The sequence below is a fragment of the Rhipicephalus sanguineus genome, chromosome 1, assembly GCF_013339695.2.
Source record: "Rhipicephalus sanguineus isolate Rsan-2018 chromosome 1, BIME_Rsan_1.4, whole genome shotgun sequence".
Lineage (NCBI taxonomy): Eukaryota > Metazoa > Arthropoda > Arachnida > Ixodida > Ixodidae > Rhipicephalus > Rhipicephalus sanguineus.
In genome coordinates, this window is record NC_051176.1 from 285,846,378 (window position 1) to 285,873,826 (window position 27,449).

Sequence of the window (27,449 nt, forward strand, 5' to 3'; positions counted from 1 at the left end):
TCCTAGGGTGCCGCCCCCCTCCGATATTTTGGTGAAGTAGGTGTTTTTACCAAAAATAAATAATGAAAATGGGTGTTTTCCTAAAAAAGTCAAGGTTTTCAGCAAGTGCCCCCTCCCCCCCCCCCCCCCCCCCGAAAAAAATTCCTGGCTACGGGCCGGCGCCGTATATGTGTGACTGAAGTGGATCTTTGAGAACTTTTATAATGGTGGGCTGGGCCCAATACATTTCGCTTGGAAAAGATGCAAACTTTTTCGGTGGGTCAATTTGTGAAGCAGATTTTATTTTACAGAAACCAAAACAAGTGTGGACAGCAAAGAGGTAGTATTTACATAAATGCAAACACATGATGAGCATGACAACATTATTTGTACTCTCTCTCTCTCAACAAATGTAAATGTGAAAAATAAAATCTTTTTCATTGCTGAATACCGCCTGGCTGCGTGTACATTGTAAGCAACAGTGCTGACACATTTTCCAGCACACGCAGAGGGACAAGAACATGTTTGACATATTGTGTGCTGTGTCTACAGAATCACATTGCGCAATATTCATAAACAACGATGTATTTGAGGCATTGCACTTACATTGTTAAACGCTCTTAAAAGCACTGCAAAAGACAAGGTCGTGCAAAATAGCGTGTTTTGGTGCTGGAAAATTATGAAGGGACACTGGTTTGTGGAAGTCTTCCTTTTCGCTGGAGAACATCGTGATGAAACATTTGAACCAATTGTTTCGTTGTCGCGATTTGACATTTTGTAGTTAGGTAACAAGTTTGCTAGCAGCATGAAATGCAATATCATGCATAGCTTTCACTTCTGTTTCTTGTATGACAGCGATTTTATTTTCACGACATTTCCAATTAAGGCTTATAGAGACTTTGGGCTCTTTTCCCATGCCAGCATTTTATTTTACATACAGTCATTTGCATGCTGGAATATCTTCGATTGGTTGCTAATGCAAGGAAGGTACAACGTTCTTTTTTTCTTTGCGAAAGGCTTTATTTTGCTCAAAACGCGATGTGCACCGTTGGATCTCACTCGTGCACTATTGCACCTTAAAACGGCGGTGGGCTCATTCCACTGCCACTGAAGAGAGCTGTTAGTATTTTGTTTTCTTCGCTCACGACACGGCGTGGAATTGTCGATGCTGTTCGGGCAGCTTTTAGCGGCGTAAACGATGACAGATTTCTTTCTGCCTTTTGCACGGCCCCGTTTGCTCACAACGAGACACTGGTAACGACGGTGGGGCAACATACACAGCTGGAGGTTCAGCGGTCAGCGCGAGTGTGACGCTACTAAGCGGATCGCTCTTTGTAGGCGCTGTATACTGCAACAATCTACCGGTATGTAGCACTTGGAGAGCTGCTTGCCAACTGCAGTATTCGCTAAGCAGAGGCATCGGGCTAATGCGACTCTTCGCTCGTGCGTCTAACGGCCAGTCTGCCGTGCTTGTGCATGGAACTCTTGCGAGGAGCGCCTGTGGAACGCCTTTCCGCTAAGCGCTTAGCGTTCAGGCGTCCCTGCGGAAACCTCATAAGCACGACGCAGTCCTCAGCTTCTGCGTTTGCCCGCCGTCGAGACAGACTTTGGGGCATCGCGATCCGTCAGGTGCAGGGAGACACGTGCAAGCGATGGGCTAGTGGGACCAGTTTGTAAACAGCAACGATACATCGATCTGTGAGGGTGCCTAGAATGTATTATTTCCATTTAAAATACAACATCAACGTTTACAGTAATTAGCTGTTCGGCGTTAGTTTTAACGCGGCTGTATGGGAGGGGCCACTACGTGATACTGCACTTGTGTCTGAAAGGCAAAATTAAGATAAAATAAATCACCGTGTCGTGCTGAAAAACGGACGTGAACGGCTGGCAGAACACCGGAAGAGAGACGACCTTCAGCTGCCCTCGCGTTGCACACTGGAGAGAGAGCAACGTTGAACATTTGGGCGCATTGAGGAAACGGCCATTGCACTTGGGAGAACATTGCACTTGAAGAAGATACTAGCAGGAATACCCGCTTAGTGCAGCCAGTTTAAGCTCGCTTAAAGCTAGGCTAAAAAAATAGCTATTGTGTCCTTTGCGGCACCATTGAAATTTAACACGGACCAGCGCGAGTTCGCTGCTTCGCGTTGACAGTAATGGGCATGAAGTCATATCCCTGAAACGAGCGATACTTACATAATAAATAACATCCACTTTTCATTTTACATCGAGCTATTCACAGCTTTTTACAGAGGACGCTGCCTCGTGCCGGAAGCGTGCGCCGCTGCGCAGGACGGGCTGTGTAGCAGCAGCGTGCGGCCGCCCTGTCTCGGGCGCCGAGGAGCGCGACTAGGCAGCGTCTTCACACGGCCGTGTGGTGCGCGGCGAACGAGAGGGAGGACTCGCTCTCGGAGGAACTGGGTGGCGTGTCCAGCACGGGAATAGACAGGTCCAGGTACTCCTGCGGATGCAGAAAAGTTGCTAGTTACCATCACGGAGTGGTGCGGACAGGATGCAGGGTGACGTAACGCACTAGATGTTCTACTTTGTCGCGTGATTGCACCATTTTCTTTTCGCTTATACGTGGATTATGAACCCTGCATGCTTCCCAGTAATAAAACGCAGCACGTCACGTTACATAAACGCAAGCAACTGCGGCACGAATGCCGTGGTGTTCAGCTCTAAACGAACGCAAACGTGAAATTGCGAGGCTCCAGTTTCATGTGGAATTACGAGAATGCCACCTGAAACCAGCAGTGCCGGCACTCATGTTCGCCGCGGTTGGAAGGCTGTTACAGCGTTTGCGATGCTTTTTTCATAAGTCATACGGCCAATCGTGGTAGCTTAGCAAGCTGAGGCGTTGCGCTGCTAAGCTCAGGGTCGCGGGTTCGATTCCCGCCACGGCGACCGCATTTCACTGGGGCGAAATGCAAGGTAACACCCGCGTACTGAGATTTAGTGCACTTTAAAGAACTCCAGGTGGTCCAAAATAATCCGGAGTCCTCCACTACGACGCGCCTCATAATCATAGCGTGGTTTTGACACGTAAAACCCGAGAATTTATTGATAAGTCATGCGGGTGGCGGCGGCGCAGCACCGATCACGTGGAATATCTTTAGCGTTGAAGGGTTGATGGTCTCGCATGATTAACAGAATAACTGATTAGCATGCATTTTCCTCTCGGACAGGTATACGTTCACTGTCACATGTGATACAGGTATGTCACATGTACTACATACATACATGTGATAGCTGAACATGGATCGTAATGTTAGCAATGCCGAGGTTATCTTTCCTGGGAGAGAGTATGCGCGTGCAAGTTTGCTAGACATGCTGCGTGCAGCAATGCGATCATGTATACGCGCGTGGCTGCAAACAGGGCAATTCTTGGTAAAATACGCTGATTCATTTATTCAGCACAAAAAACCTGCCTGAGTGCAGTACCACACATCGTCCATTACAACGTTTCCCGATCATGCGAGAACCGTTACGTCAGACGGGATGCTGTTTAGGTAATGTCAGCGTTCTTTTCTTTTATACCGCCTTCGAGCTCAGTTTGTTTTTCGTCGTTCGTCGCAAGGTACACCACGACATGATCAGGGGAGTAGGCAGAAATTTTTTTTTTTTGGGGGGGGGGGGCACCTCCTTGATCTGAAGTGGGGACCGGGCACGTAGATGCAGTCGAGTGTCATTTTGTGCTCTGTATGCCATGGCGAAAAAAATAATTGGGGGTGGGGGGGGGGGGGCACGGGCCCGATGTGCAACCCCCTGGCCACGCCACTGGACTTGATGTCTTCACATAATCACGTGGTCGTGTTCCACGTGAAGGGAACACGACCACATGATCACCATGTGGCTACAAAACCTCGTCTAGAGTTGTCGACTTGACAAACTCGCTGTTTCAAGAGTCGAGCTATCTATAGTTGTGTTCACAGTGGCTATCAATTCTCGAGAGATTCCTAGTAGCTAATATTTCTTTATAAAACTTGAGTAGGGTTCAGAAATACATTGACCAATTACTATAAAGAAAGCTAGAAATGGGACCAGCGCGAAAAACGGGACTAAGTCGAGGTAACAAGCTTGTTACCTCGACTTAGTCCTGTTTTTCGCGCTTTTTCCTCGCAGTATCATGTACCAACTGGCCCCTCCAGACACCCTTCTAGAAATGGGGACGCGACGAACACGAGATAACTGTTGTTTGACTAAAAGTAGACGAGTTTGCTTAGTAAGTCACTTGCGTAGGACAACCAATTCTGAAGAGGTTCATAGCCACCAGTTCAAACTCCGTATTTAATATGCCCTCAATCATCAATGTAGTAAAGTCCGTGTCGATCGTCCCGTTCAAACAATTGCTCATGGTGATAATGATCGCTGGACGTTGTATGTGCTATAAAATGCATGGTGCATCGAATTATACCCTACTAACTTAATATTTGCGCTTGCTTGTACTTAGTTTAATTCATAGAATGTCATTTTTGAAAGGTGACCAAAAAAAGTAGCCTTCGCGAAAGTTTTCGGCGGCTAATTTGGCGCAAAGTAGCCAAGCCTGGTAACCCCAGCAGCAACGTCACATATGATGTTAGAGCACCTGGGAACAGATATTATAGCACCATACAACAGCAGAAGGCTAGTTTGAACAAAGTATACTGGAGGGAAACAACATTTTGCAACCTCTTTTACGTCATTTTTTCCCACATAACATCAAATTTTCGACGGCCTTTTTTTTTTTTTTTTTTTTTGCAATGCATAGTCGATTACCTGGTCTGTGGCGAACGTCAAGATCCGGTCGAGGTCTTCCACGAGTTCCGTGAAAGTTGGCCGCTGGTATGGTGACTGGTTCCAGCATTCCCTCATTATCACGTACCTGCGATGATAAGAATAAAAAATGTTGTGACTTGCGGTCTGTTGGTGAAAATGTACGACGAGAAGGCATGTTTACATATGGGGTATTCATTTTGTGAAAAGCAGACCAGACGATTTAGGGCAGGGGTCTGCGGCCCGCGGGGCACTATTATGCGGCCCTCAGCACGACGTCAGACCCCTCCCCCCCTCCCTTGCCACTCCCTTGCCACTTCCTGTCTCGACTGTAAACTGTAACTTCCGATCTCGACTGTAAAGAAGCTCTTTCGGTATTCAACAAGTATGATTTCTATTCCAGTTTTGTGCATTACTGTCAATTCGCCGAATTTTTTCTCTTTGCTCACAAAGCCCCTCCCCCCTCTCCCCCAACCCTGATTTGCCGTCCGGCCTCCGCCATGTCGGCTTCATGCAACTGGGCCCTCCGCCTCAAAAGGTTGCGGACCCCTGATTCAGGCATCAGGTTCAGTCGCAATACGGTCCCTAGAATATATTCTAGGGACCGTAGTCGCAACATCAAAGGCTCGACATGTTCACTATTTCACTATTCAGTGGTGGCGATAACACTGGGTCTAAACGTTATATAGTGCGCAGGTTGCGTCCGTCAAATCACGACATTTATATTACTGGTACCTTAGCGAACTTAGCACTACATTTGGTATTCCTTTAGTGCACCCGTCTGGCTGAACAGTTTTGTTTTCCCATCGATTATCGAGGCGAGGTTTTCCACGTATTAAGCTGTATTCTCACGACGGACGTGATCGCGGACGGATCAGTCACATGACATATATTCACACGACAGGGGAGAATTCACGCTATAAGCGAGGATTTCGGCATTGCTCCCCGAGGTTCCCAACTGTGATTTGGGCATCCGTCGTTTCACGAATCGCTCCGCGCGGACCGAAGCGGGAACGCGGGAACGGCTGACGTATGGTGACGTAGTACGCAATCCGCAGGCTCGAATCGCGATTTCGTCCGTCGTGTGAATACAGCTTTAAGATCCTCGAGCATAAAACGGCGTAAAATTCATGGGAGTTCCCTAATCTCTTCTAGAGCTGTCTGTGTGTCGCGTCGCACTGTAATGTTCAACATTACCGCGTTCATGCTTTTCGGAGCAAGTATCGCGCGCTATAGATTACCGGCTTCGGTAACCGCCTTCCGGTCATGAGAGGTGTCGCATGCTGCTACTTCCAAGCACTTTAATACGCCCTGAGAACAGTGAGTATTTAAGCCAGAGCTCTCCATTTTACTATGATTGCACATTACACTTGTTGATACGTCGTACTAAATGCCTTTGCCGGAGGGCGTCCGACACAGGACGAAAGAGCCGCACAAAAGCACGCGCGCACAGCACTGTCCAAGTCTGTAGTTTTGGTTCGTGCAAGAACAAACGGCCGGAGCATACGGCACGACGTGTACATGAAAGTGGCGATCTAGGCTATGGCCAGCAGTACAAACTCCGTAGTCTCAACAGCATTGCACGCCAAGTGTGAAAAACGCAGAAAGTATAACTGTCTTACAAATACTTAGCTGGTACGATGCGCATTCTTAGCTTACTTCCCACACTTTGTGCCGGTGATTCTAGGCTCTTTGTCTCGGCGGGCCTTCTAATAGAAAGGATGACAGAGGGATCCCCCTGAGCACAGCAGCCCGGTGTAATATCCTATAGACCACGACCACGGCCTAGACAGCGAGCGATTAATTCACAGTATTAGCACGGACTGACGCGCTATAGATAATATGCAGTCTCGGAGATCACGTTAAAGGAGTCAGGTAGCAGCATGTCAAGAGGGAAGCGCGAAAGGGGAGCCCGGCTGCAGTACACGACTCGTGCATGATGCTTTTCGGTGGCTGCTTTTTCATTCCTCCCTATTCCACCTATAAACCGGATCATTCAAGTAGATTTTCTGAACACGCGCCCACACGTGCACTCATACCCCCCCCCCCCTCCCCCCTCACCACCACCACCACCACCACCACCACAGCAGTGCTTATCACATGAACGACTATAAACCTTCGCAAAGGGTGCGTTCTGCCTGAATTTTTTTTTTGTAAGACAGTGCTCTACACCAACGTCTTTTTTTTTTATTAATGAAAAGAAAAAACTGGTTCTATTTGACGTTCCTCGGTTGCGCTGTTTCGCGGTATTGAGAATGAAGAACTCCTCACTTCCTGCATCTAGAAGAACTCAACGGTACTCACACTTCAAGCGAACAGCCCTGCGGTTTCTCCATCCTGTGTCCGTCTCTGAGCAACTGGAACAGCTTTTCGATGGGCACAGACGGGTACGGAGTGCCGCCCAGCGTCATGATCTCCCACAGAAGGATACCATAAGACCATACATCACTTTGTGTGGTGTATACTCGATCGAACAGGGCTTCCGGAGCCATCCATTTGACAGGCAGACGTCCGTCAGATTTCTTCTTGTAGTAGTCAATGTTGTGCAAGTCTCGCGCCAGACCGAAGTCAGCAATCTTCATGACGTTGTTCTCCACGACTAGCACGTTTCTCGCTGCCAGATCACGGTGAATGCACTGCGCAGAATAATCAAGACATGTTCAAGCGCTGGTACAAATACAACATAGCGGACGGCATGGTATATACGTATAGTCTCCAAGCCAGCACCCTTAGAAATCAATAACGGTGTCGGAAAGCGCACGAAAACCTGTTTTTCAGCTATGCAACATCAACCGTACATAACATCTAACGTGACGAGCTCGGTCCGTTGAATACTGTCTCGATCTGTGTTGTATCACAGAGCATTAGCAATCTTCAGAAGAGCAGAAACTACCATCTGGAATGTCTGCTATTCAAGAGGAGCCATCTCCTGCAAAACAATTTCGGAACACTTATAGCATCACGACCGTGATGCGATATTGATTTGCTCCGTCCTTTGGTTTGCACGCACGCGTGACTGAGTCGACTTTGTCGATCTGCATCGCTTACCTTTTTCGAGGCGAGGTATTCCATCCCACGAGCAACCTGATACGCAAATGAGACCAGGTCCTTGTGCGTCAACGTCTTTGGTTTCAAGTCAGCCCCGATGGCTGGCTCGTAACCAGAGCTCGGACGGTGGGTGCGCAAGAAGTCGCGGAGGTTTCCGTGGGCGGCGTACTCGACTATCACGTGAAGCGGGCCTGCAGAAAATGTGTAAGCAACATGGCGGTTAACGTTCCAACTAACTGATATTCATGTGCTAACAAAGTCGTGACGACGCTCAGCACTATAGGTACATGTGCAAGACGAATATTGAGTAGATTTCACGTGTGCGTGGTTGTGAGTACATCCTGCTGCTTTCAAACGCTCTAAGAGACGTCATTAATCAGGGGTCCCAGGTCAGTTTACATAATGCTACAGTTCCCTCAAAAGCGGCAAGGTCTTGATACCAAATGTGACCGAAACCAATCGCCGCTTTGCAGGGGCGTAGCCAGAAATTTTTTTCGGGGGGGGGGGGGGGGGTTCAACCATACTTTATGTGTGTTCGTGCGTGCGTTTGTATGTGCGCGTGTATATATACGCCAGCAAAACTGAAAAATTTCGGGGGGGGGGGGGGTTTGAAGCCCCCCCCCCCTGGCTACGCCCCTGCCGCTTTGCCTTTTGTAGGACACGCATGCCGTAGCGTAGACAGCCGTTGCACGTGGGAAACATGAACATCTGTAACACGGCTACTGCTACCAATTCTTTCACTCCACACTTTACACCATGTCGGCAGAGAGCCTGCTGTGCGAGAGGTACTGGGATCGATACCCAGCACCTCCACCAAAAAGATGTTACGGGGATGATTTATTCAGTTAATACTGATCGAGTTAATGCTGCACAGAGAGGACAGGATCGTAGGACAACAGGGCAGCCTCAGACTCAAACCCACAACAACAACGTTGTCGTCTTCCTCCATTGGGTGTCATTTCAGCGCCCGTGCCTGAGTCACCTTTGCATACCCGTGACAATATTTATAATGCATCAGCACGAAAAAAGAAGAAGAAGAAACAAAAGAAGCTATTGTATAGGCACGTCTGACTCTTTTACGTTGAAATAATAATTTAAGCCCCGCCACGCTGGTCTAGTGGTTATGGCGCTCGACTGCTGATCCGAAGGTCGCGGGATCGAATCCCGGCCGCGGCGGCCGCATTTTCGATGGATGCGAAAATGTTTGAGGCCCGTGTACTTAGATTTCGACCCCAGGTGGTCGACCCCAGGTGGTCGAAATTTCCGGAGCCCTCCACTACGGCGTCTCTCATAATCATCTCTTAGTTTTGGCACGTTAAAACCCAGGTATTATTATTATAAATAATAATTTTACTTGCCGTCTTGCGTGCAGCATCCAAGCAGGTTAATGATGTTGATGTGCTTTCCGATGGTCTTCATCACCTCCATCTCGGAAACGAGGTTGGCCATTTCGCTGTCAGTATGCCCATCTGCAAGAGTAGTCGTACTCAGATATATACTGCGTGATACACGATCGTCTCTTAAGCGCTTGCTTTTTTCTCCAAGGAACTGAACGTCGCAACATGCTAAACGAAAAGTGAGCAAATAGCAGTTGTATTAGCAAAATTATTCAACGCAAATATTACGACTTTGCTTTGCACGCAGTATAAGACATTGATTTGGGCGCGTTGGTCCATACTAATTCAAAGGTGCAGCGCAACTGAGACACGACACGAAGAAACACAAAACAGCATCACAGCGTTTGAAATGTGGTTTTGCATTTCTTCGTGTACTATCTTAGTCGCGCTGCGCTTTTTAATTGAATTAAACAAATAAGTTATATTGTGAGCCTTTATATGCACAACTCCAGCAGTAAAGAATAGCATACTAATCGCCGACAAGTAAACGACGATGACATGCCTGCTGGTTGAGGTGGCTTTGTAATTTGGCAGTATCGTACCTTGTTTTCTTGTGATAAGAACTCACCTTTAAGCATCTTGACGGCCACGATTGTGGGTCCTTCCTTGTCACCAAGGCCATACGCCTCTGCCTTGACCACTTGGCCGAATGCTCCCTCGCCCAGAGGCTTGCCGAGGACGAGCCTGAAGGATTAGTGTGTCTAATCACGATACGAGGCATGTGACTGCGTTCGTGTCTCGCCATCCGGAACTGCGGTGGCTCTATACTAACATACATCACCATCCTCGCATTCTCCACGTGCTCAAACACGCACAACGAAAGCGGTAGTAGAAGTCATCTCTGGGCATAAATATGACAGCGCTAAAATATGATGCGAGGCAGTACCTATATGTATGAGCTCTGACTTCAACGAAATTACGCTGACAGTAAACGTAAGCTCTAGTCCTGTTGTTGCTTTTGACGCTGGATGCTGTACGAGCAGTGCTGGCAGTCACAAGTATAGGTTCGGAAGTACAAGTGTACGGCATCAAAATGGACATTACCTCACGAAAGAGGAATGCACTTCAGCATATGTTGAAAGGCAGTAACGCCTACCTTTCCCTGGCAAATTCCCACTCAGGATCCAGAGGCAACTCGTACTCGCAAACGGTGTTCAGGTCTGAAGGCATGAAGCCCCTCTGGTGGTCGATCTTGACCAGTGGAGCTACAGAAGAGTCTTCGTAGTGTCCAGAATCCTGTTAAGACATAAGTACATGCAGGATAGACTATTTGTTTGCTTGTTTGTTACGTAGATTCATCAGCAGCTATCTGGGAATATATAAGATCGCGAACTGCAGCGACACCTATAGTCAACACTGATCGAAACGTCGCGCTATTTGGCTTTTGCACACACAAAGAAATAGTTGGAGCCGCAGATCGACAACACGTCAAGATGCTTGGGAATGTTGGACATACGTCGACATAAGGTGGCATCTGTGGCACGTTTCAGGCCCCCGCGTGAGAAATATAATAGTGCTGATATTTCCAGCAATATCTGTCATCCTGATTTCTGTGCGAAATGGGTTGGTTGGTTTATGGGGTTTAACGTCGCAAAGCGACTCGGGCTGAACAAATGATGGATTGTGATGATGAGACAACTGGTTTGCCGTAATATACTGGAATTGTACGAAGGTCGCCATTTTGTCGGCAGCACACCAGCATAATCTCATTTAAGCGCTGGCGAGAGAAAAAAAAAAAGGTGGGGGAGTGATATGTCGCGGCATGCGTACGACAAGCAGACGCTCACCGAAATCTGGCGCTCGAGGATGACCTTCTTGCGGACGACCACATGCTGCTTTTGGGCTACGTCGAGCTTCTGCTGCAGTGACAGCATGGCGGAGCGGCAGACGAGCGTGGTGATGACGCCCACTACGGCGCTCACGCCCAGCACAGTGGCCAGCGCCAACATCCATGGATGCTTGAGGAGCGTCATTGTGAAGCTGGACTTCTCAGGTTGCGGCACTGCGCGAACGCGAAGACCGTCATCAGAAACCTCATCACGGTGACATTTGGCGTTTGCGCCATATATGTTTTGAAAGCAGTCACCGGTGAATGGTTATCGGAACAAGAATTGAGCTTCGCAAGTGAATTTTCATCAAAGCACTAAATTAGTATACAGCCACACCTCAGGTGACAGCGTTTCACATTCAAGTGGCCTAATTTTTTAAGCATGTACTAGCCTTGGATATGATGCTAGCGATCGGGGCATTCGGTAAGCAAAACTATCTGTACTTTCTCGTCACTGCATTTTTTCGCAACGCACTGCACGTGGTTAGGTCAGCTGACCGCTCAGCTCACTTGCATGAACAGAGGTGTCGTGAGGTTTAGGCAGCCGGGAGGCGGAAGTCGAGTGGAAGAGAGAGCGCTGCACACATCTGCAGTACACCTCTGCTCTTCACACCTCACCTCACTCCCACCCCGTTGCCCTGCTTCGGCCATCAACTAGAATCCCGCTGGCATAAATAAGTACACAGACATGTTTTCCGTTCGTGTTTCGTACCTGTCTTTACTTATTTAATAGCAAACACCCAAATAAGTGCCCTGTCGCAAACAGTCATGCAAGTGATTTTCTTGACTTCAAGCACTCGTGTGGAAGGGGTCTGGTACTCTGTCAGGCATTTGTGCCTTCTTGTTAGCCTCTTAGGCAGGACAAACGTACATTTTGTTCTTTGCGGTTGTCTGATTCAATTTCAACACATGGGGCGAACATACAAAGGAATGATCAAACGGGGTGGGAAGTCAAAGTAGCATGCTGCGCGCCATACTTACATGGCTCAACATTCAAATAGACGCTCTTGTTGCTGATGCCAACGCTATTGCCAACTAGACAAGTGTACCAGCCTTCGTCATCCATCGTCACGTTGTCGATCACGAGGACTCGTGGATCAGTGCTCTGATTCGTACTCTGTGGGAGAAGTAGGGGATCAGTCCGTGAGAAACAAAGTCCGAATAAGAAAAGCAGCAACGTTAGTATGGTCGTTAGACACACGCTCGCACGTTTGCCTAAGGCTCACGTATCACATCTAAGTACTTACCGATTCCTTTTTCGCAATGAAAAGCAAGCAAGAAAAATCAAAATAACCACATCATGCTCGACGTTAACGATCGCTAATGTCAAATGGGATGGAGTGTAGTAGATCCGTCGTGCCTACCTGAACGATAGTGACATAAGGAGTAGTCTCGTCGTCGTTCTGGAAATATGAGCCGTTCACGGAGTAATGCCGCAGCCAGCGAATGTGTGGCTGCAGGTCGCTTATGAAGCGACATTCGAAGCGGGCTTGCTGTCCGACGTACACGGTCAGATTCTGGATGGAGTCCTCGTAAATGATTGGCCGAAGTGGAATTCGTTCTGAAAATGTTAGAAACTTCATTAGCTTCAGAAATATTCTAAAAAAAGCGCAACGTCTTAATTTTTTGTCTCAGTCTATTATGCTAAGGGGGAATGATAGTATAATGAGAGCACCGTGCTGTGGAAAGCGGCGCAAGGAACTTTTGCTAAAGATTTGGCACTTGCTGCCCGCACCAGCTGCGTGAACGAGTAATAAAGATCATTACACCCCAGCCCCCCCACCCCCACCCAACCCCTTTTTCTTAAATTCGCGATAAGCAACAGTAATACATTTTGTGACAGAACATCTTGGCAGGTGTTTGTAGGTTTGCAAAGAGAGCGCTTAAGAAATTGGGGCCGAAGCTTTTCGCTCGTACATGCTACTTGCCACACGGGCTGGCTGTCTTTGCTAATAATGGTCACGACCAGGGCTGGGCAAAGATACTTTGAAATTGTATCGCGATACGATACAAGATACTCATGCAAGAAGTATTAGAGATACAGATACAAGATACTGCTGCAATAATTGTATCCGATGCGATACTTGCCGATTGTATCTTAAGATACTTCGATACATTTGCAAATTTGCTGTTATAGATTCATATAATGTAGCAGCAAACGCCAATGCACAAAAATTTCCGCATGAAAATTTCTTAACTGAGAGTAATTTTGATTCATTTGAATGAAACATCGGTCAGTATATCAAAAGTTTTGTCTTTCCTACTCGAAGTACATTAGTTCAATTTCGGAACAACTTACTGGGGCTTCTTTAAACTGATTAACATGGCATCTCTTGACACACTTCGCTGACATTGGTTCTTGCTTGTTTTTTTTATATTGATGGGAGTTGCTGCTCAGCTTGCCGACCAGAGACTGTTTGGCGTAGCGCACACCCACAAGGACAAAGAAGGACACACACACACACAGCGCTAACTTTCAACTAATCTAAACATGAATCTAAACAGTTTCAATAAGAAGCCTAATTGCGATGGCTACTGAGTTCTTGAACTTGTACGACTGTGTGTGTACATATATATATATATATATATATATATATATATATATATATATATATATATATATATATATATATATATATATATATATATATATTTATTTATTTATTTATTTATTTATTTATTTATTTATTTATTCTGTTATCTTAACTATGTAGAAGGGGGTAGCCGTCACCAAGCAATGGTGACAACAACTCCTTCATTTATTTTCTATTTAAAAAAAAAAAAAAGCCTTCACACGATGATGAAAATACCGGCGTGAAGTTTTACCTTGTCCGTAAACCTCCGCTACGTAATACCTGATAATCTGACAGGTGTACAGCAGCAACAAAGCTGGGAACACCATTTTTTGTGACGCACAGTGTATACGTAGGGGACATAAAACTGCAATGGCTGTTCATATTCTACTTATCTGCTGGTGTAAAGCGCTCGTTATCGATATACTTGCTAACGTGCAGTCTTTAAACAATTTTCCTTCAACAAAAGAACATGGTGCAACACTGAAGCATCTCAGACGTTTTGTATTTGTCACGTGGTATAGCGACTATTAAGGAGCCGGCAGTCAAAGTGTAGAAACGAAACTCTTTACTGAGCTACTCGTGCCAAGAAAACTAACTAAAGGTACAATCAAAGCACGCTGCGTACTGATAACGGCGATCACAGTCGTCGGTCGTCGGCAATCATCGGCGGAACTCGTCGTCTTTCATACATCAGAGATCAAACCCTCCAGCGTTATCGCTGGTGCTCGCGCAGGCTCCCGAATAAACTAGGTTACTCGCGCCCTGCGCGTAATTTTAACAGGACAATGAGAAAAAAGTGCAAAGCTTTCCAAACGTTGCAGGGCGGCTTGGGCCGAGTGGTGCTAACAGATTTTGGCGGGTTAAACTCAGTCAGACCAAAATAAATAAATAGGAGCGCGGCAGTATAGTTGCACAAAGTGTCGTAGGACATAGCAGCTATTTGCGCTATTTCCACTTACAGCTCTTACTATCTGGCAATTAGTAATAAATAAAAAAAATCATGGAGGCCTAAAAAAGGAAACCAGACATAAGTAAAATAGAAATGGGTTCCGTATGAAACACTCGCAATGAAAAAGTAAAGAAACACGATACAGGCTGGAACCCTAATAGCTATGACGATTAAGCATGAAGTATCGTCAACTTACCAATTAAGGTAAGACAATAGAAAATTCAGTGCATATGTCAAATTGCCTGAAACGACTCGTTAGCACGCTCATCAGAAAAATTTTGTATAAATGTTTATCGAATCCCTCATCTGACATCTTTAAGATGGCTCCTAATAATTTCCATTATTATAATGCAAAATAAATTTCACTATTTTATTAAGAGGTAAGCAGAATGTTTGGTATTGTATGCTCTAGGCACGCCCACATAATTATATATGTGTTTTCAAAATTACATTGGCAGAACAGCAAACTCAAGTGAAGTATAAATATGTAAACAGTAGCAGAGATAACGCAGACATTTACAAGCAAGAATAAAGCAGAGTACTTATTTTCGCAGCACGTTACAAAAGATATAATGCAGGAACCACACTGGAAAAAATAGTAAAGATATCTAGGTAATGTAAGGAAGGCACAAAGAGGACAGCCAAGAAAGCATTCGTGCTAACAATCAAAATATGACTTCAAAAACTCGTTGAATACAGATAGCAGACAGAAACAGATACGGTACACCGAGATATATTTTGTTAGGTAAAGACTTGTTCTATTAGATCTAGCGTCGGCATCAGTGGTGCTGTAGTTCTTAGTATCTCATTTGCATATAAGTTAATGTCATCGCATGTAAGGCAAACCTACATCCACGAGATCCTTCATATCGCTGGTGTGTGAAAGCCATGAGACGCAAAGCAACCCCATTCTTGCATGCTTCAGATTTCGTAACGAAGCACTACGCAAGAGAATCTTCAACAACGACACTAAAGCAGCATAACAACTTTCTGCACTCATTTGAGTACGCGGCGCAGGAACGTGACTAAGAGCAAGTGTCATGGAACTGACACAGCTAAAAAGGAAAAAAAATCGAAATAACAAAATCTACGTGGGCTGGGCGTAGACGTTCGCGCGCTTGTTTCTGTCGAGACTGCGCGAGCGCTGCCACGTGACTCTGCTCCACCAATAGCGGCGCGCAGATCTCATCGCCTGCTCTCATTAGAGGACTCTGGCGGAAAGATAAATTATGTCGCTGTCTTTAATTTTATTTAGGTGGTTTAGTGGCGCCAGTACCAGCTTGAGACGCGGAGTTCAGCCAGCGATAATTGTTTCGCACGCTGGTTTCGCGATAGCGGTATCTTGAATCTTAAGATACACGATACATTATTGAATGTATCGAAAATACAGATACAAATACTCGTTTTGCGAGACGTATCGCGATACAGATACAAGATACCCAAAGAGTATCTAAGATAGTATCTAAGATACATGTATCTTCGATACTGCCCAGCACTAGTCACGACATCACGATTGGCTGGAATCTGCTCTTAGGAAGAGTTTTAGTGTAAGAGCTCGTTATTTTTTAAAAATTAAAATGCTCTCCTTGACGTATGCATGAAGGAGATCCGTATAAACGACGAGTAGATACCTTCTGGACAGCGGTTAATCTTGCTAAATATCAAATGAGGCTAAAAGGAAGACATTCGCAAACAAAAGAAACAATACCTTCTGAGAGCACGCTTCTGATAGCGCAGTGTTGCTTGTGCTTTAGATCAACAATTCTATGCCCTATATACATATTAATTAAGATGTTCGAGCTACTGTCGGTCGCTAGGGAAGGGAGAGCAGTCTCATACAAACCTTTGATTTCAACTGTGTAGGTGTAGCTGATGTTCCCCAAAGGATTGATGGCCGTGCAGGTATAATTTCCCGCGTCGGACACCATGACGTCATTCAATGACAACTTGTGTGTCCGGTAAATAACCTGCGCATGATTCAGAACAGATCGGTTTCATATTCGCTGCAATGAACGGTGGTCATCAGCACAACATGCTCCGCTTCACAACTTGACGAGGGCCTTATGGAACAGCTACGATTAGCCTTTTAAGTTATAAATGTGATTATAATGCCGTAGAATTCTGAAAATAATACTCACTCTTTTTAGGATTTTTTTGTGTGCATCATTTCAAGAAGTCTAAACTTATCGTAGAAGAAAAGAGGCCTGCACTTAGGGACACAAGAGAAGGGAAACGGGCATCGCAGTTCCTCCTTCTACGTTGAATCCCCACTAACTAGCTCATGTTTCTGCCATTCTAAATGTTCGCTTTCTCGGTCAGTAACGTGACGTTAAACAAGCACCATTAAAACAACGCTAGCGAGCCGTTTTTAGAACTTTCCCATTCATGTCCAATGCGCAGGGTTTCCCTTCAGGGAAGGGGGTTCATCGCAGCGCGCCCTCTCCCTATTAAGTCAAAGTATGGGGCAGACTTTGTTCCCCTGGCCCTTCGCGTGCGCACGCCTACGTGTCCAGTGACAGGCACATTTTATCAGGCAGCAGATGTCGCTCGCTGTTGAAAGTCAAATTGAAACCGTAGCTGATGCGATATTCAGACATTCTGAAATTGGCGGACAAGTGCCTTCTGCGGTGAAGATATAAGTATGTATATTTTTTTAAGTTAATGTCTTTTTCTTTCACAAAACTAACTTGGAAACCATTGTTCTGGATCTAAAACCTGCGCCTAGAGTACATTTGATCAAGATCGTCTCGTCGTCATTTTATCGAGATCGGGAATAGTGACCGGCACCTCGTGTTCGCTCTTATGCGGATCCACCCCGGTGTACCTTTTTCCCCAGCAGTCGCGTCGGCGGCTGATCGTTCTTCAGCCACGTGATGTTCGCCGGAGGGTTGCTTTTGACGATACATGGCAGCACCACGTTGCTTCCAGCAGGCTGCACCACCAACTGAGGATTCGTTTTTATCAACGTCGGTGGCTCTGAAAAAGCACAGAGAGAAGTCGGTAGGTATACGGGCATCCTGTATATTCCGCAACCGCTCCTTTCTACTATACTGCATCCGCATCCTTTCCGCGGAAGGTTGCGCGCCCGCTTCTGTTGAGCCAGCTATACGAGAACTGTATTCAGGAATAAACATGTTTCGATGGAAAGACAAAGTCTGCTTCATTCGTTCCGCTACAAATTATGTTTTGGCGACAAACTTTATATTCTCACACATGTAAACGATAAAAGAAAAGAGAAAGTTAGGAAACGGTTCGGCAGATGCAGCTATTCACCGTATTTCGAACCGTTATGCCGTAAATTAGGAACTTTTCAGGGAGATCACGGTGCTTCAATATTCTTAATTTGCGATCGTACGTGTTTGAATAATAGCCACAAATGACTCGAAGGCTGCTTACATGCCACCTATATGGTATATTACACCACTTAGGCGGTGAGCTCTGCGTTATGAAAAACAGTGAGGCATAGATCGCATAGTAATCGTTTATTTATTATTGTTATTTTTTTTTTTCGCCGTCCGTTCTGCACTCTATTGTAAAGTTGGATACTGGTAGTTCTTCCTATATAATGGTAAAATAAAGGCGTGAAGATGCCTCTGTATTTATTCGTTTATTTGGCGAAGCAATTAAACACCCTAATATGCGCTTTCGTACTTCACCATTAGTCATCACTCATTGGTGCTATTCTGCTGCACGCGAAGTCACTGGTTCGCGTTCTCGACTGCGAAGGCCGCTTTTACATGGGCGCTTAAGTGCACGAGCTCATGCATTGGCATCAAGACTCACGTTAGAGAATCGTTTCGGGCAAAATATTAAGAACCCTTTACGACGGGTCATCCACTGTGAAGTTTTGGGACTTGAAAGCTTGCTATTTATTTGATTCTCTTGCGCATTCCTTAGTTTGGCCAAAGACTGTGAAACATTCTGTAGGAAACAGCGGCGCCTAATATGAAGCGCACCTTGCAGTTAACTTAAAATTACCAACCTAGCTTATCCGGGATTTCTTCTGTTTCATCCACAGACGGCGCAGTAACCACGCTTGCATTTCTTGTGTGAAGAATATTCTCGAGGGCCTTTGCTTGGTCTCCAGAAGGGACTTCTGAAAGAAAAGCAAACTTCCAGTTGGTGTTGGGAAGACACTGGAAAATTAGTACTACAGTAAAACGCTACGGTGGCGCATTGCCAGTGATCAATCAATCAATCAATCAATCAATCAATCAATCAATCAATCAATCAATCAATCAATCAATCAATCAATCAATCAATCATAGAATTGTACGGATAGAATGCGGGAACTTTTTAATGATGGTTTGGAGCATCGAGGTGCTTCACTTGCTCCTTGGAAGTGCAGAAAAAAAAGTCATCAGGACGCGTTACCGTAGTTAAATGTTGACAGGCTCTGAAAGGAAACCCACGCAAATTAATCAAGTTTGCTATTCCGCCTGCTGAAAACACGTTTCAAAAATTTATAAAAATGTGCTTTAGAAATGTTTCTTTAAATATATGCCTTAAATGAGATGGTACAGCGCGCCATATAGAAAATCAAGCTTAAGTCGGAAATCAGTAGAAATTTTGCAGTGTATTTTACCAGTTTCAGCTATTTAGGCAATTATAATTGTAGCGTTCCATCAGTGAAACAAACTCTGGTTTAGCCAACTGCGCCTAAAGCATCTTAGACTGCGCCTATTTCATATTTTCGTCTATATTCTATACGCTAACGAGCATCTTAAAGGCGGACTGCTTCCTTATCCGTCGTATGTGCGTTTCACCTCGGACGTTTCATCCCCAGGACGGCGGGATTCCCCCACAGCACATCATCACCACCGCATTAGAGGATTCGCTCATCGTAACAAGATCCATCGACCACCTCTACAGCTCCCTCCGCAGCTGCTATATCACTTGCCTAAAAAAAGCCAACCATGCACGTATTTTCCCTCGGTCTTTTCTTTACTCAAAAGGGGCAACCGCATGCACACGATATACGAGCGACAAGTGACGCGAGCGCTGGACCCCGTTGTGCTGCCATGTCATGACATAGGGCAACCACGTGGTGACCCAGTACCGGGAAAAGCTGCGACACGGTATTGTGGTTGTCCCAATAAACACAACCTGTAACGTACCGCGAGACTGTATACCTTTCTACGATAGTTTTAATGTGCCGTCATCGCGAGCAAAAAAAAAAACACACAAAAAACAAAAACAAAATATTATAGGCTAGCAAACGCATATAAACGCTAGTATTCAAATACATGTAAGTCAGCAAATAACTCTGGACAAATGAACGAAGAATGACGTGTGCTAGAAAAAAAAGTAAAGCTTTCTTTGAACACTTCATGACACGTAATCAAAAGTGAAGTGGGATCATTAATAAAATATTAAGGTATTATTTCCATTGAGAGATTCCGGCCCCTCGGCCAGGATCAGTAAAGATCTCCCTAAATTATCGAAAAATATTTTACCGCCCCATATTAAAAAAAAAAAAAGAGAAACACTCAGACCTGGACAAGAAAGGCACTGAGTAGGTATCTCACCTTAAAGTTTGTAAGGAAAAGTCAAGTGTGCATTAGATGTCTTCTTGTACATTTTTTGAAACCGCTGCAATAAAAGTGCGTAAGGGTATATCACATTTCAGATTTCAGTCGCCAATATAGCATGTATAGCGACGGCGGCTTGTCTTCAAAGAAAAAGAAGGAAAGAAGGAAGAGACGAACGCGGAACTTGTACATCAGGCGACCTTGAACTAATTACTTGGCCTTGCCTGAAAGATTGAGTGATTTGGATGATACCCATTCTATAAGCAGACGGACACGTGGTGGGGAGTCAGCGCTTGCGTATTCGTCTTTCTTGATAGAATATTTATGTCTGGGCATACATTACGCAAGGAAATCGCTATTTGTGGTTTAGTCAGCATGCGTCCCTTTCTTCATTCGTCATGCACCTGGATTTGCAAACCAGGGATTTCCGATCGGATACCAACGGCGCTTCGTATGGCCCAGCATTATTTACAGCAGAAACCTACGCTACTGGAAATAAACCTAGCGTAGTTCGAGCCTGGTGCAACATTGAGTTTTGAAACGGCTGCCGCAGCGCGCACGGCACGAGCCAGGCCCAAAATAGCGCCGCCGATGAAGGAACCACGATGAAGAAGCAGTGCACGAATGCCGCCGGGGCAGCGCAAACGGGCGCCGTCAAAGGCGCGTCATCGCTGACGCAGTGATGGCGGCGCCGAGGCACGAGCGCTGTGCCTGGCCATGTGGGGAGTGAGCGCGCTAGAAGGGCTCTATTTATGGAGTTGGAGTGCATAAACCATTGCTTTCTCTTCAGCTTTTCGAAGCAGTGAGCCGCCTCTCGTGTTCTGCGAACTTATTCGGAGAAACTGCAGCACACTGCAACAAGAGGTGCCTAATTTATTGTACAGCGCCTCGCACCGACGAACTGACCCCTTAGATCCGAACCCCGTTTTAGTCATGATCACACTGTGTACGAGTTGCGCGCTCGGAGAATAACTGGTGATTAGAAGGGCAGCGTGAAACAATCTAGTGAAAATGAAGACGGAACCTACTCTTTTGATCTTTAATTGTAACATAATGTGGCATAATCGTCTCATTATGTCACATGGTCATGACTTTTCGGAAAAGTCTGCATGTGAAACAGTGTCAATTCGTGAACTATAGACGGGTTCCTCCTCTCCACCTGACTGTTTGGTTCACTTCCGCATTCCTTGCCAGGCTCCTCGGTCAGCGTTCGTTCCGTCTACTGGGTAAGCCAGGTTATATGCTCTTGTTTGGCTCGTCCCTCGCAGAATTACCGCGAAGCATTGGTAAAGCACTCACCCACTCGCAGAGTGAAGTTCTTCCAGGCTTCACCGAGGTCGTTGTACGCCTTGCAGTAGTAGCGACCGCCATCGCGCGGCTGCGCGTTCTGAATGGTGAGCGTCTGACGCGACATGCGGACGTTCTCGCGTGGCGTCGTCGTCAGTTGGCTCTCTTCGTGATACCAAACCAAGTAGGGCCGTGGCTGTCCTGAGACGGCGCACCGGAGCCGCACCGTGTCGCCGGCCATGACCTCGTACAGTGTCCTTTCATCGACCTTTTTAAATACCGGTGGATCTGTGGAATCAATCAATCAATCAATCAATCAATCAATCAATCAATCAATCAATCAATCAATCAATCAATCAATCAATCAATGAGTAGCTGGAGTAATAAAGCGCACGAAGGATAAAAGGCAGAGTAAACACATAGAATAGATATCATTTAAACATACCAGCAGCGCAGGAACTGAACCAAATAGGACCCTCAGCTCTAGACAACGAAATAACGACCTTTAAGGAAGTAGAAAAGCACAAAGCAGTGCGGACTGGACAGCAGATGCGTGTAGCTGGTAGGTGTGATTAATGGAAACATGAGGAATTTTGTATGTTTTGTAGTGCCTGTGTAACAGATCATTTATTACATTAGCAGAATAGACACCATGAGACAAAAAGCGCTGTCCCAGGCGCCAAAGTCTTTCCTGGATGGATGGGATCAGGAAAGTCCCTGGACCGAGTTAGAAAACGCAGGTCAAGAGTAATTCGCTGGGAGATCCCTTCAAGCCAAAAAAGGCTGATGATAATGAAGGGCTGTGAGCAAATTGGACGTATCGGTTATTCGAAGACACAATGCTTAGTTTATTTATTTTTATTTTTCAATTATAGGTTATTACTTCCATAATGGCACCCTACCTGCCTTTCTTGTGTGTTATTTTCTTTTCGCGGTTTTACAGAGGCACAGCGTGCTTCGGACCACTGGCTCTTTCCTTTTGTTAGCTGGTAACGCTTCTTATACTAGACAGGTAAAAATTTTATAATTGTAAGACTGGCCCTCTCACTATACTTGTATTCCTTCCTACAAAAGTCGCCGTAGTTTACTTCATTGGTTTAAATTTCGTCCTTGGTTCGCTGGATATGGGATGTTTGCTGCAGGGGGAGTTAGTATGACTGGGCCTGCAACTTTTAAGGCCTGACCACACGTACGCGTTGTAGCGCGTCAGCGCGCAGCGTGTAGACTCGGCGCCGCGCCCTCTCCCAATGGAGAGAGAGGGCGCGCCGCATCGTGTAGCCGCGCGCCCTCTCTCTCCATAGCGAGAGGGCGCGACGCCGAGTCTGCACGCCACGCGCTGACGCGCTACAACGTGTGCGTGCGGTCAAGCCTTTAAGCGTCTCTTTTCGTTAGCGGTCTTCGCCGTTAGGCGACTACATGACATTTGCTGTTGGTAACAGTTTTTACGTAGCCGAATCCAGAAAGTTTTCTTTCGTAAGTGCCTTTTGCCATTTGTCCTTGGCTAACACTATGTCTAGCATCCCGATTGGCTGTCACCTGACCTTAAGGACAATTGTAGCACAAGGACGCATTTGTGAATACGTGAAAATGGACCGAGTATTTGTGTGAATTCGGGCTCAGAAGCGCATCAGCAAGCGTCCATTGATCAGTGCGTCTAAGAAATGCGAGAAGGCGCCATTGCTTCTTTCGCACTGGACTCTGTCCTTCGGTCAACACAATCTGCTCTGCACATAAGCTTCTTTACAAGTTGTCTAACACGGAGTTTTCTTGGAAATACCAGAATAACCAAGAGAAATATTCTGCATCACAAGACTTGCACCACGTGCATAACGGAAGGTCTACGAAGAACATGTGGCGCGAGTTTAAATCACAGGAAGGAGCATGAAAAGACAGAAAGAGCGCCGTTTTTGTGACCTCGTACCACATCTTCCTAGACTATATGCACCAACTAGCTCAACACAGTACCATGTTAAATGGTGAGTACGTATGTACTGTGTTAATTGGTTGATCAATGTATTAGATTAGATTTAGCCGAAGAATCGGGTATGGAGAGGTTGCAAGCCTGTGGCTCCTGCCAGATTGCTTTTATTTGGGTCGATATCGGTCACATTGGTATCCTCTGGACTAACTTGGCTTCCACGTGAGCATGGCGAGGTACTCAGCGAAAAGCAAATTTATGCTCTTTGCTTCTATTATGTTTTAAGAAAAGCTCCAGACTATCGACAAAACTTGTTCGGGGAGTAGCAACAAGCGAATTATACTGAAGCTCAAATCTCGATATTCTGTAGAACGCGAAGGCATTCCGGGCGGGGGACATCATTTCAGCTTTTTGTCTGCTTCTTAAAACTACATTACAGGAAATGAATTCAGCGCAATTTTTTACTTCGTTTTTCGTTTTTAACGGAAGACCTTAGACGGCATGTGCGACGGCGAATAACATTCCGACAGTATTGTGGACAAAATGGGCACTTTCTGGGCGAAGCCTTCGTGTGCCTGACGATCGATGGGCACAAAGCAGTTGGAACATATGCGCGCAATTTGGGTTACTCCGCTACAGTTCCTTGGTGGAAGGTACGTTTGCTGGCACCACCCACAGCTATCGCCTCTGTTCGGTGTGCCCAGTGTCAAAATTATTTTAAACAAAAGCGAAATGCGAGCAAAGAAGTTCAAGATGTCAGTGAAAAACTCCGTTAAGCGTCGCATAGGATGTGAAAAAGAAAGCGTTTTTTTTTTTATTTGTGGGTATCAATGAGCGCGTGGCGGACACTACTGAAACCACCAAGAGGCATACACACTCTTACACACGAGCGCGCTGCGATGAAGATGGATGTAGATCGCGGCGCCAACAACTCTCCCGACGCTACCGTAGTTGAAAGGCTACCATGGTTGGCATGTTTACACCTAAAGGACACCACTCAGACAGTCGCTGTCGAATCCAACAACTCTGATTCTCGCGTCTCATTTTGTATCTGGTAGCCTCCACTTCCAGGGACACAGCCTGAGCGGCACCTGGTAACATAACGAAGCTTCCTTTGGGTCTATTTCTTTTCCTAACCTGTGGTTCAGGCCTTTCTCTCCAACGGGAAAAGTAAAGAGAGCAGCCGGTAGGGCAGCAGCGCCATCTCCGCGTAACCGCTGCTATCTGCACTCTCACTCCGACCAAAGCCTCACCGCGCCCACCGCCACTTGTTCCACCTCGCTGATTCCACACATCAGCAGCGCGCGCACCTTTCTCGCCGAGCCAGCTTGACAGCCTGGGCCGCGGCTGTAATTCGTCGAGTCCATCTCAGAGTTGCGTAATGTAAATCTGCCGCCCTCCTCGCCCTCGCGACGCGGGGCCAAACACGGGGCGTGTCGCGTCAAGGCAGGAAGTGCGCGCGCCCGCGCGTTTATTCGAAATGCATGTATTCCGAGTTGCATCCTGCGGTCTGGGGGACCCGCTGTCGTGATCTGCCGGTAAGGTTCTCGGGCGGAGCGCTGAATTCGCTATGACACCGAAGAACATACGAGAAAAAGAAATAATGGCGCGACCTTTGGCGAAGCGAGTAATGAAAGGCGCGAAGGTGTCGGAGAGAAAAATACTAAGGGCGCACTGGGAGGATCAACTAGTTCCTGAAATGGCGTCGTTCGCGCGACCCGATGTTATCGGTTCCACGAATCACTAAATATGCTAAAGTATTCGGTGAGGAAGCGAGGCAGTCGCGTTTTTTATTACAACAGAGACAGAAAAAAAAATACATGAAGGGTGGCAAGGGAGGGGAGGGTGCTTCTTGTCATCGGACAAAAAGAACGTGTCGTGTAACAAATTCCATTGATATAGCTCCGAAAATGATAAATTCAAAGATAATGGGAGATTGCCAGTGTAAGTAAATGCGGCCGTCTTCAATCTGTCAATTAGTTTAGTCGCCTGAACGGTAAGTGAGCTGTCACTGGCACTGCATTGATTGTGCGCCGCTCGACCACCAAACCAGGCCGACGCCAAGTTAGAGTCACTGCGCTTCAGGGGCTCGATTCACAAAACGTTTTCCTCGTAACTGCTGCTTTGCACTGGCCGACCGCCTTCGCTAATGATAGGGTGAGCATCATAATTGTCTGGCACCAGCGCTTATACGAAAGTTATAACGCAACAACTGTTTTTTAAACGAACATAGCGTAAAAGGTTCTGTGGATACGGGCCATGGTGAGCAAATCAGGACTTCGGGTATCTTTCGGAAGCGCAGCGCAGCAGCGAATTTTGAAAAAGTAAAACGGTGGAGCAATGTGCAATTCACACCTTGAACCCTATGAATGTATCGTTGATTCACACTTCCTATTACTCGTGATACTTTGACAAGCGTGACTCATTGAACGAGTAGCAGAGACGCTTTAGGATGCTACGCTTACATGTTCAGGAAGATTTGAATTCGTTCTGGGAGTAACCAGTTGCGCATTATATTCGTCAGCTTTACATTGTCACCCTCTTACCTGTAACGAAAATGCTACCTTAACAATAGAACTTGGTTGAAGCCTCGTTCATCCATTCGTTGCCTAAAGTATTCAGATGGCGGTGGTGGCGATGTTGCTTCAAAGACGGGGGTTGACCTGACAGACTTGGCCGGCTTTGCTCCCGTCTGTTTGCATGCAGTACAGTTCACCGTTTTACACTTAATCAAGTTACTCGCAGAAAAGTGAGAAGCATGCGAAACACTTGCTTGTGCACTATCCGCGACCTTTGTGGGAAGAATAGCTGTTCGACGAGTTCGTGGCGAAACCCTATTTTCCTAATGTTGTCCAGATGCGTCCTGCTTTCAGGACGAGAGAGCTTGCAGGACCAGATGAAGTCCTTTATATCGCAAACTTCACTGCATTCAGTGCGTGATGATGTCACTATAGAAAGCGCTACATACCAGAGTAATCTGTTCGTTTAGAGCTCAGCAAACCAACAATGCTAAAGAAAGAAAAATCAACAATACTTCTCGCGTCATAGCCTTTTGTAAATGCGCGTCCTATTTGTCTAATATACGTTTTGAATATTAAGAAAAGCGGCGTGTGTACAAAGTCCTGTTGTCGGCTCGAAAGCTGTTTGTACAGTGTACATGTATTCGACGCAGTGCGTCGTCTTTTGAGGAGCTGGACGTCACCACATACACGCCAGGGTCATCGTGCTAGATATATCGAAACGCGCGTAGACGCTTCAATTATTTCCGCGAAAATTCGGCTATAGACTCTTAGTTTTTGTTGCGCCTGACTCATTCTCGGGTGAATATACGCCGGCAAGCACTGGTCAGACGTTTCCGTGCATTCGCGTCGTCCCAACGCCAGTTTGACGCGGAAACCTAGCGCCTCTGATCAGAAACTGCTGCGACGATTCGGCGTATAGGCGCGGATTCGAGACTACATTCTGCTTCGTCTCAGAGAGCTGCGGCCCGCAGGAGGATCGTGCCCCGACCGCAGTCCCGACATGACAGCGCCGGAAGAGTTACGGTCGAAACGCCGCGTGCATGCCCGCGCGACACCGCGAGCTGCAGGGACCGCGTGTCTTGGCGACCATGAATCAGAGCTGCGGCTAGCGCAGTCGCGATCTGCGGCGGCAATTCGCCGCTCGTCAATGGCGAGGATGCGCGCATAAAAGTGGCCGCGGGATCCTTTATGCCCACCGGGATTTACGCCGGCAGCCGCGGCTCGAATGGGAGTCCCTGTTGTCGGTCCACGGAGCCGAGGCGCTACCATTTGACGGCGCGAGTCGAGAGGTCGGTTAATTTTGGCCCCTGTGGCGGCACCGAGCTGCACAAAGCCCTTTTCCGGGATTACCCGGCGCGCCCTTTGGCGTCCCGCCTCGGCGCGTCACCGACACTGGCGAGCGGACGACGCAGCTTCGTCAGCGGAGTCGCACGCGGCAGCATTTCCTTCCCATTTCCTCGCCTCTTCGGGGCCCCGCCATTATGCCGAATTCCAGCACTCACGCGCATGCATGCACGAAGACGAGGACCGCGCGGTTTTACTACGCCACATACACGGGTTGGCTTCTGAAACAACAGCGCACGGTCTAGACACAAAGTAAAAAAAATAATAAATAAAAAAAATAAAAACGACGGTCGGTGCGAAGCGACTCTCTCG

General features: G+C 46.6%; 1 protein-coding gene across 2 annotated transcripts in view; it reads right to left on the reverse strand.

The window, feature by feature from the left end:
• Nucleotides 1–260: 260 nt before the first annotated feature.
• The window catches only part of LOC119379191 (fibroblast growth factor receptor 4), an 80,201-nt gene continuing 53,012 nt past the window's right edge, over nt 261–27,449 (reverse strand). The window contains exons 4-17 of one of the 2 annotated variants that reach the window (XM_037648407.2): nt 21,366–21,641; nt 18,518–18,631; nt 17,360–17,511; nt 16,379–16,502; nt 12,375–12,571; nt 11,992–12,127; nt 10,970–11,184; nt 10,279–10,418; nt 9,751–9,866; nt 9,144–9,254; nt 7,786–7,976; nt 7,042–7,373; nt 4,741–4,846; nt 261–2,443 (exon numbers count right to left, since the gene is read on the reverse strand). In XM_037648407.2, coding sequence (XP_037504335.1) covers nt 2,345–2,443; nt 4,741–4,846; nt 7,042–7,373; nt 7,786–7,976; nt 9,144–9,254; nt 9,751–9,866; nt 10,279–10,418; nt 10,970–11,184; nt 11,992–12,127; nt 12,375–12,571; nt 16,379–16,502; nt 17,360–17,511; nt 18,518–18,631; nt 21,366–21,641 — 2,309 coding nt within the window. In that variant the 3' untranslated portion in view covers nt 261–2,344. The remainder of the gene's footprint in view (nt 2,444–4,740; nt 4,847–7,041; nt 7,374–7,785; nt 7,977–9,143; nt 9,255–9,750; nt 9,867–10,278; nt 10,419–10,969; nt 11,185–11,991; nt 12,128–12,374; nt 12,572–16,378; nt 16,503–17,359; nt 17,512–18,517; nt 18,632–21,365; nt 21,642–27,449) is intronic. The other variant, XM_049411897.1, reaches the window with a different exon arrangement.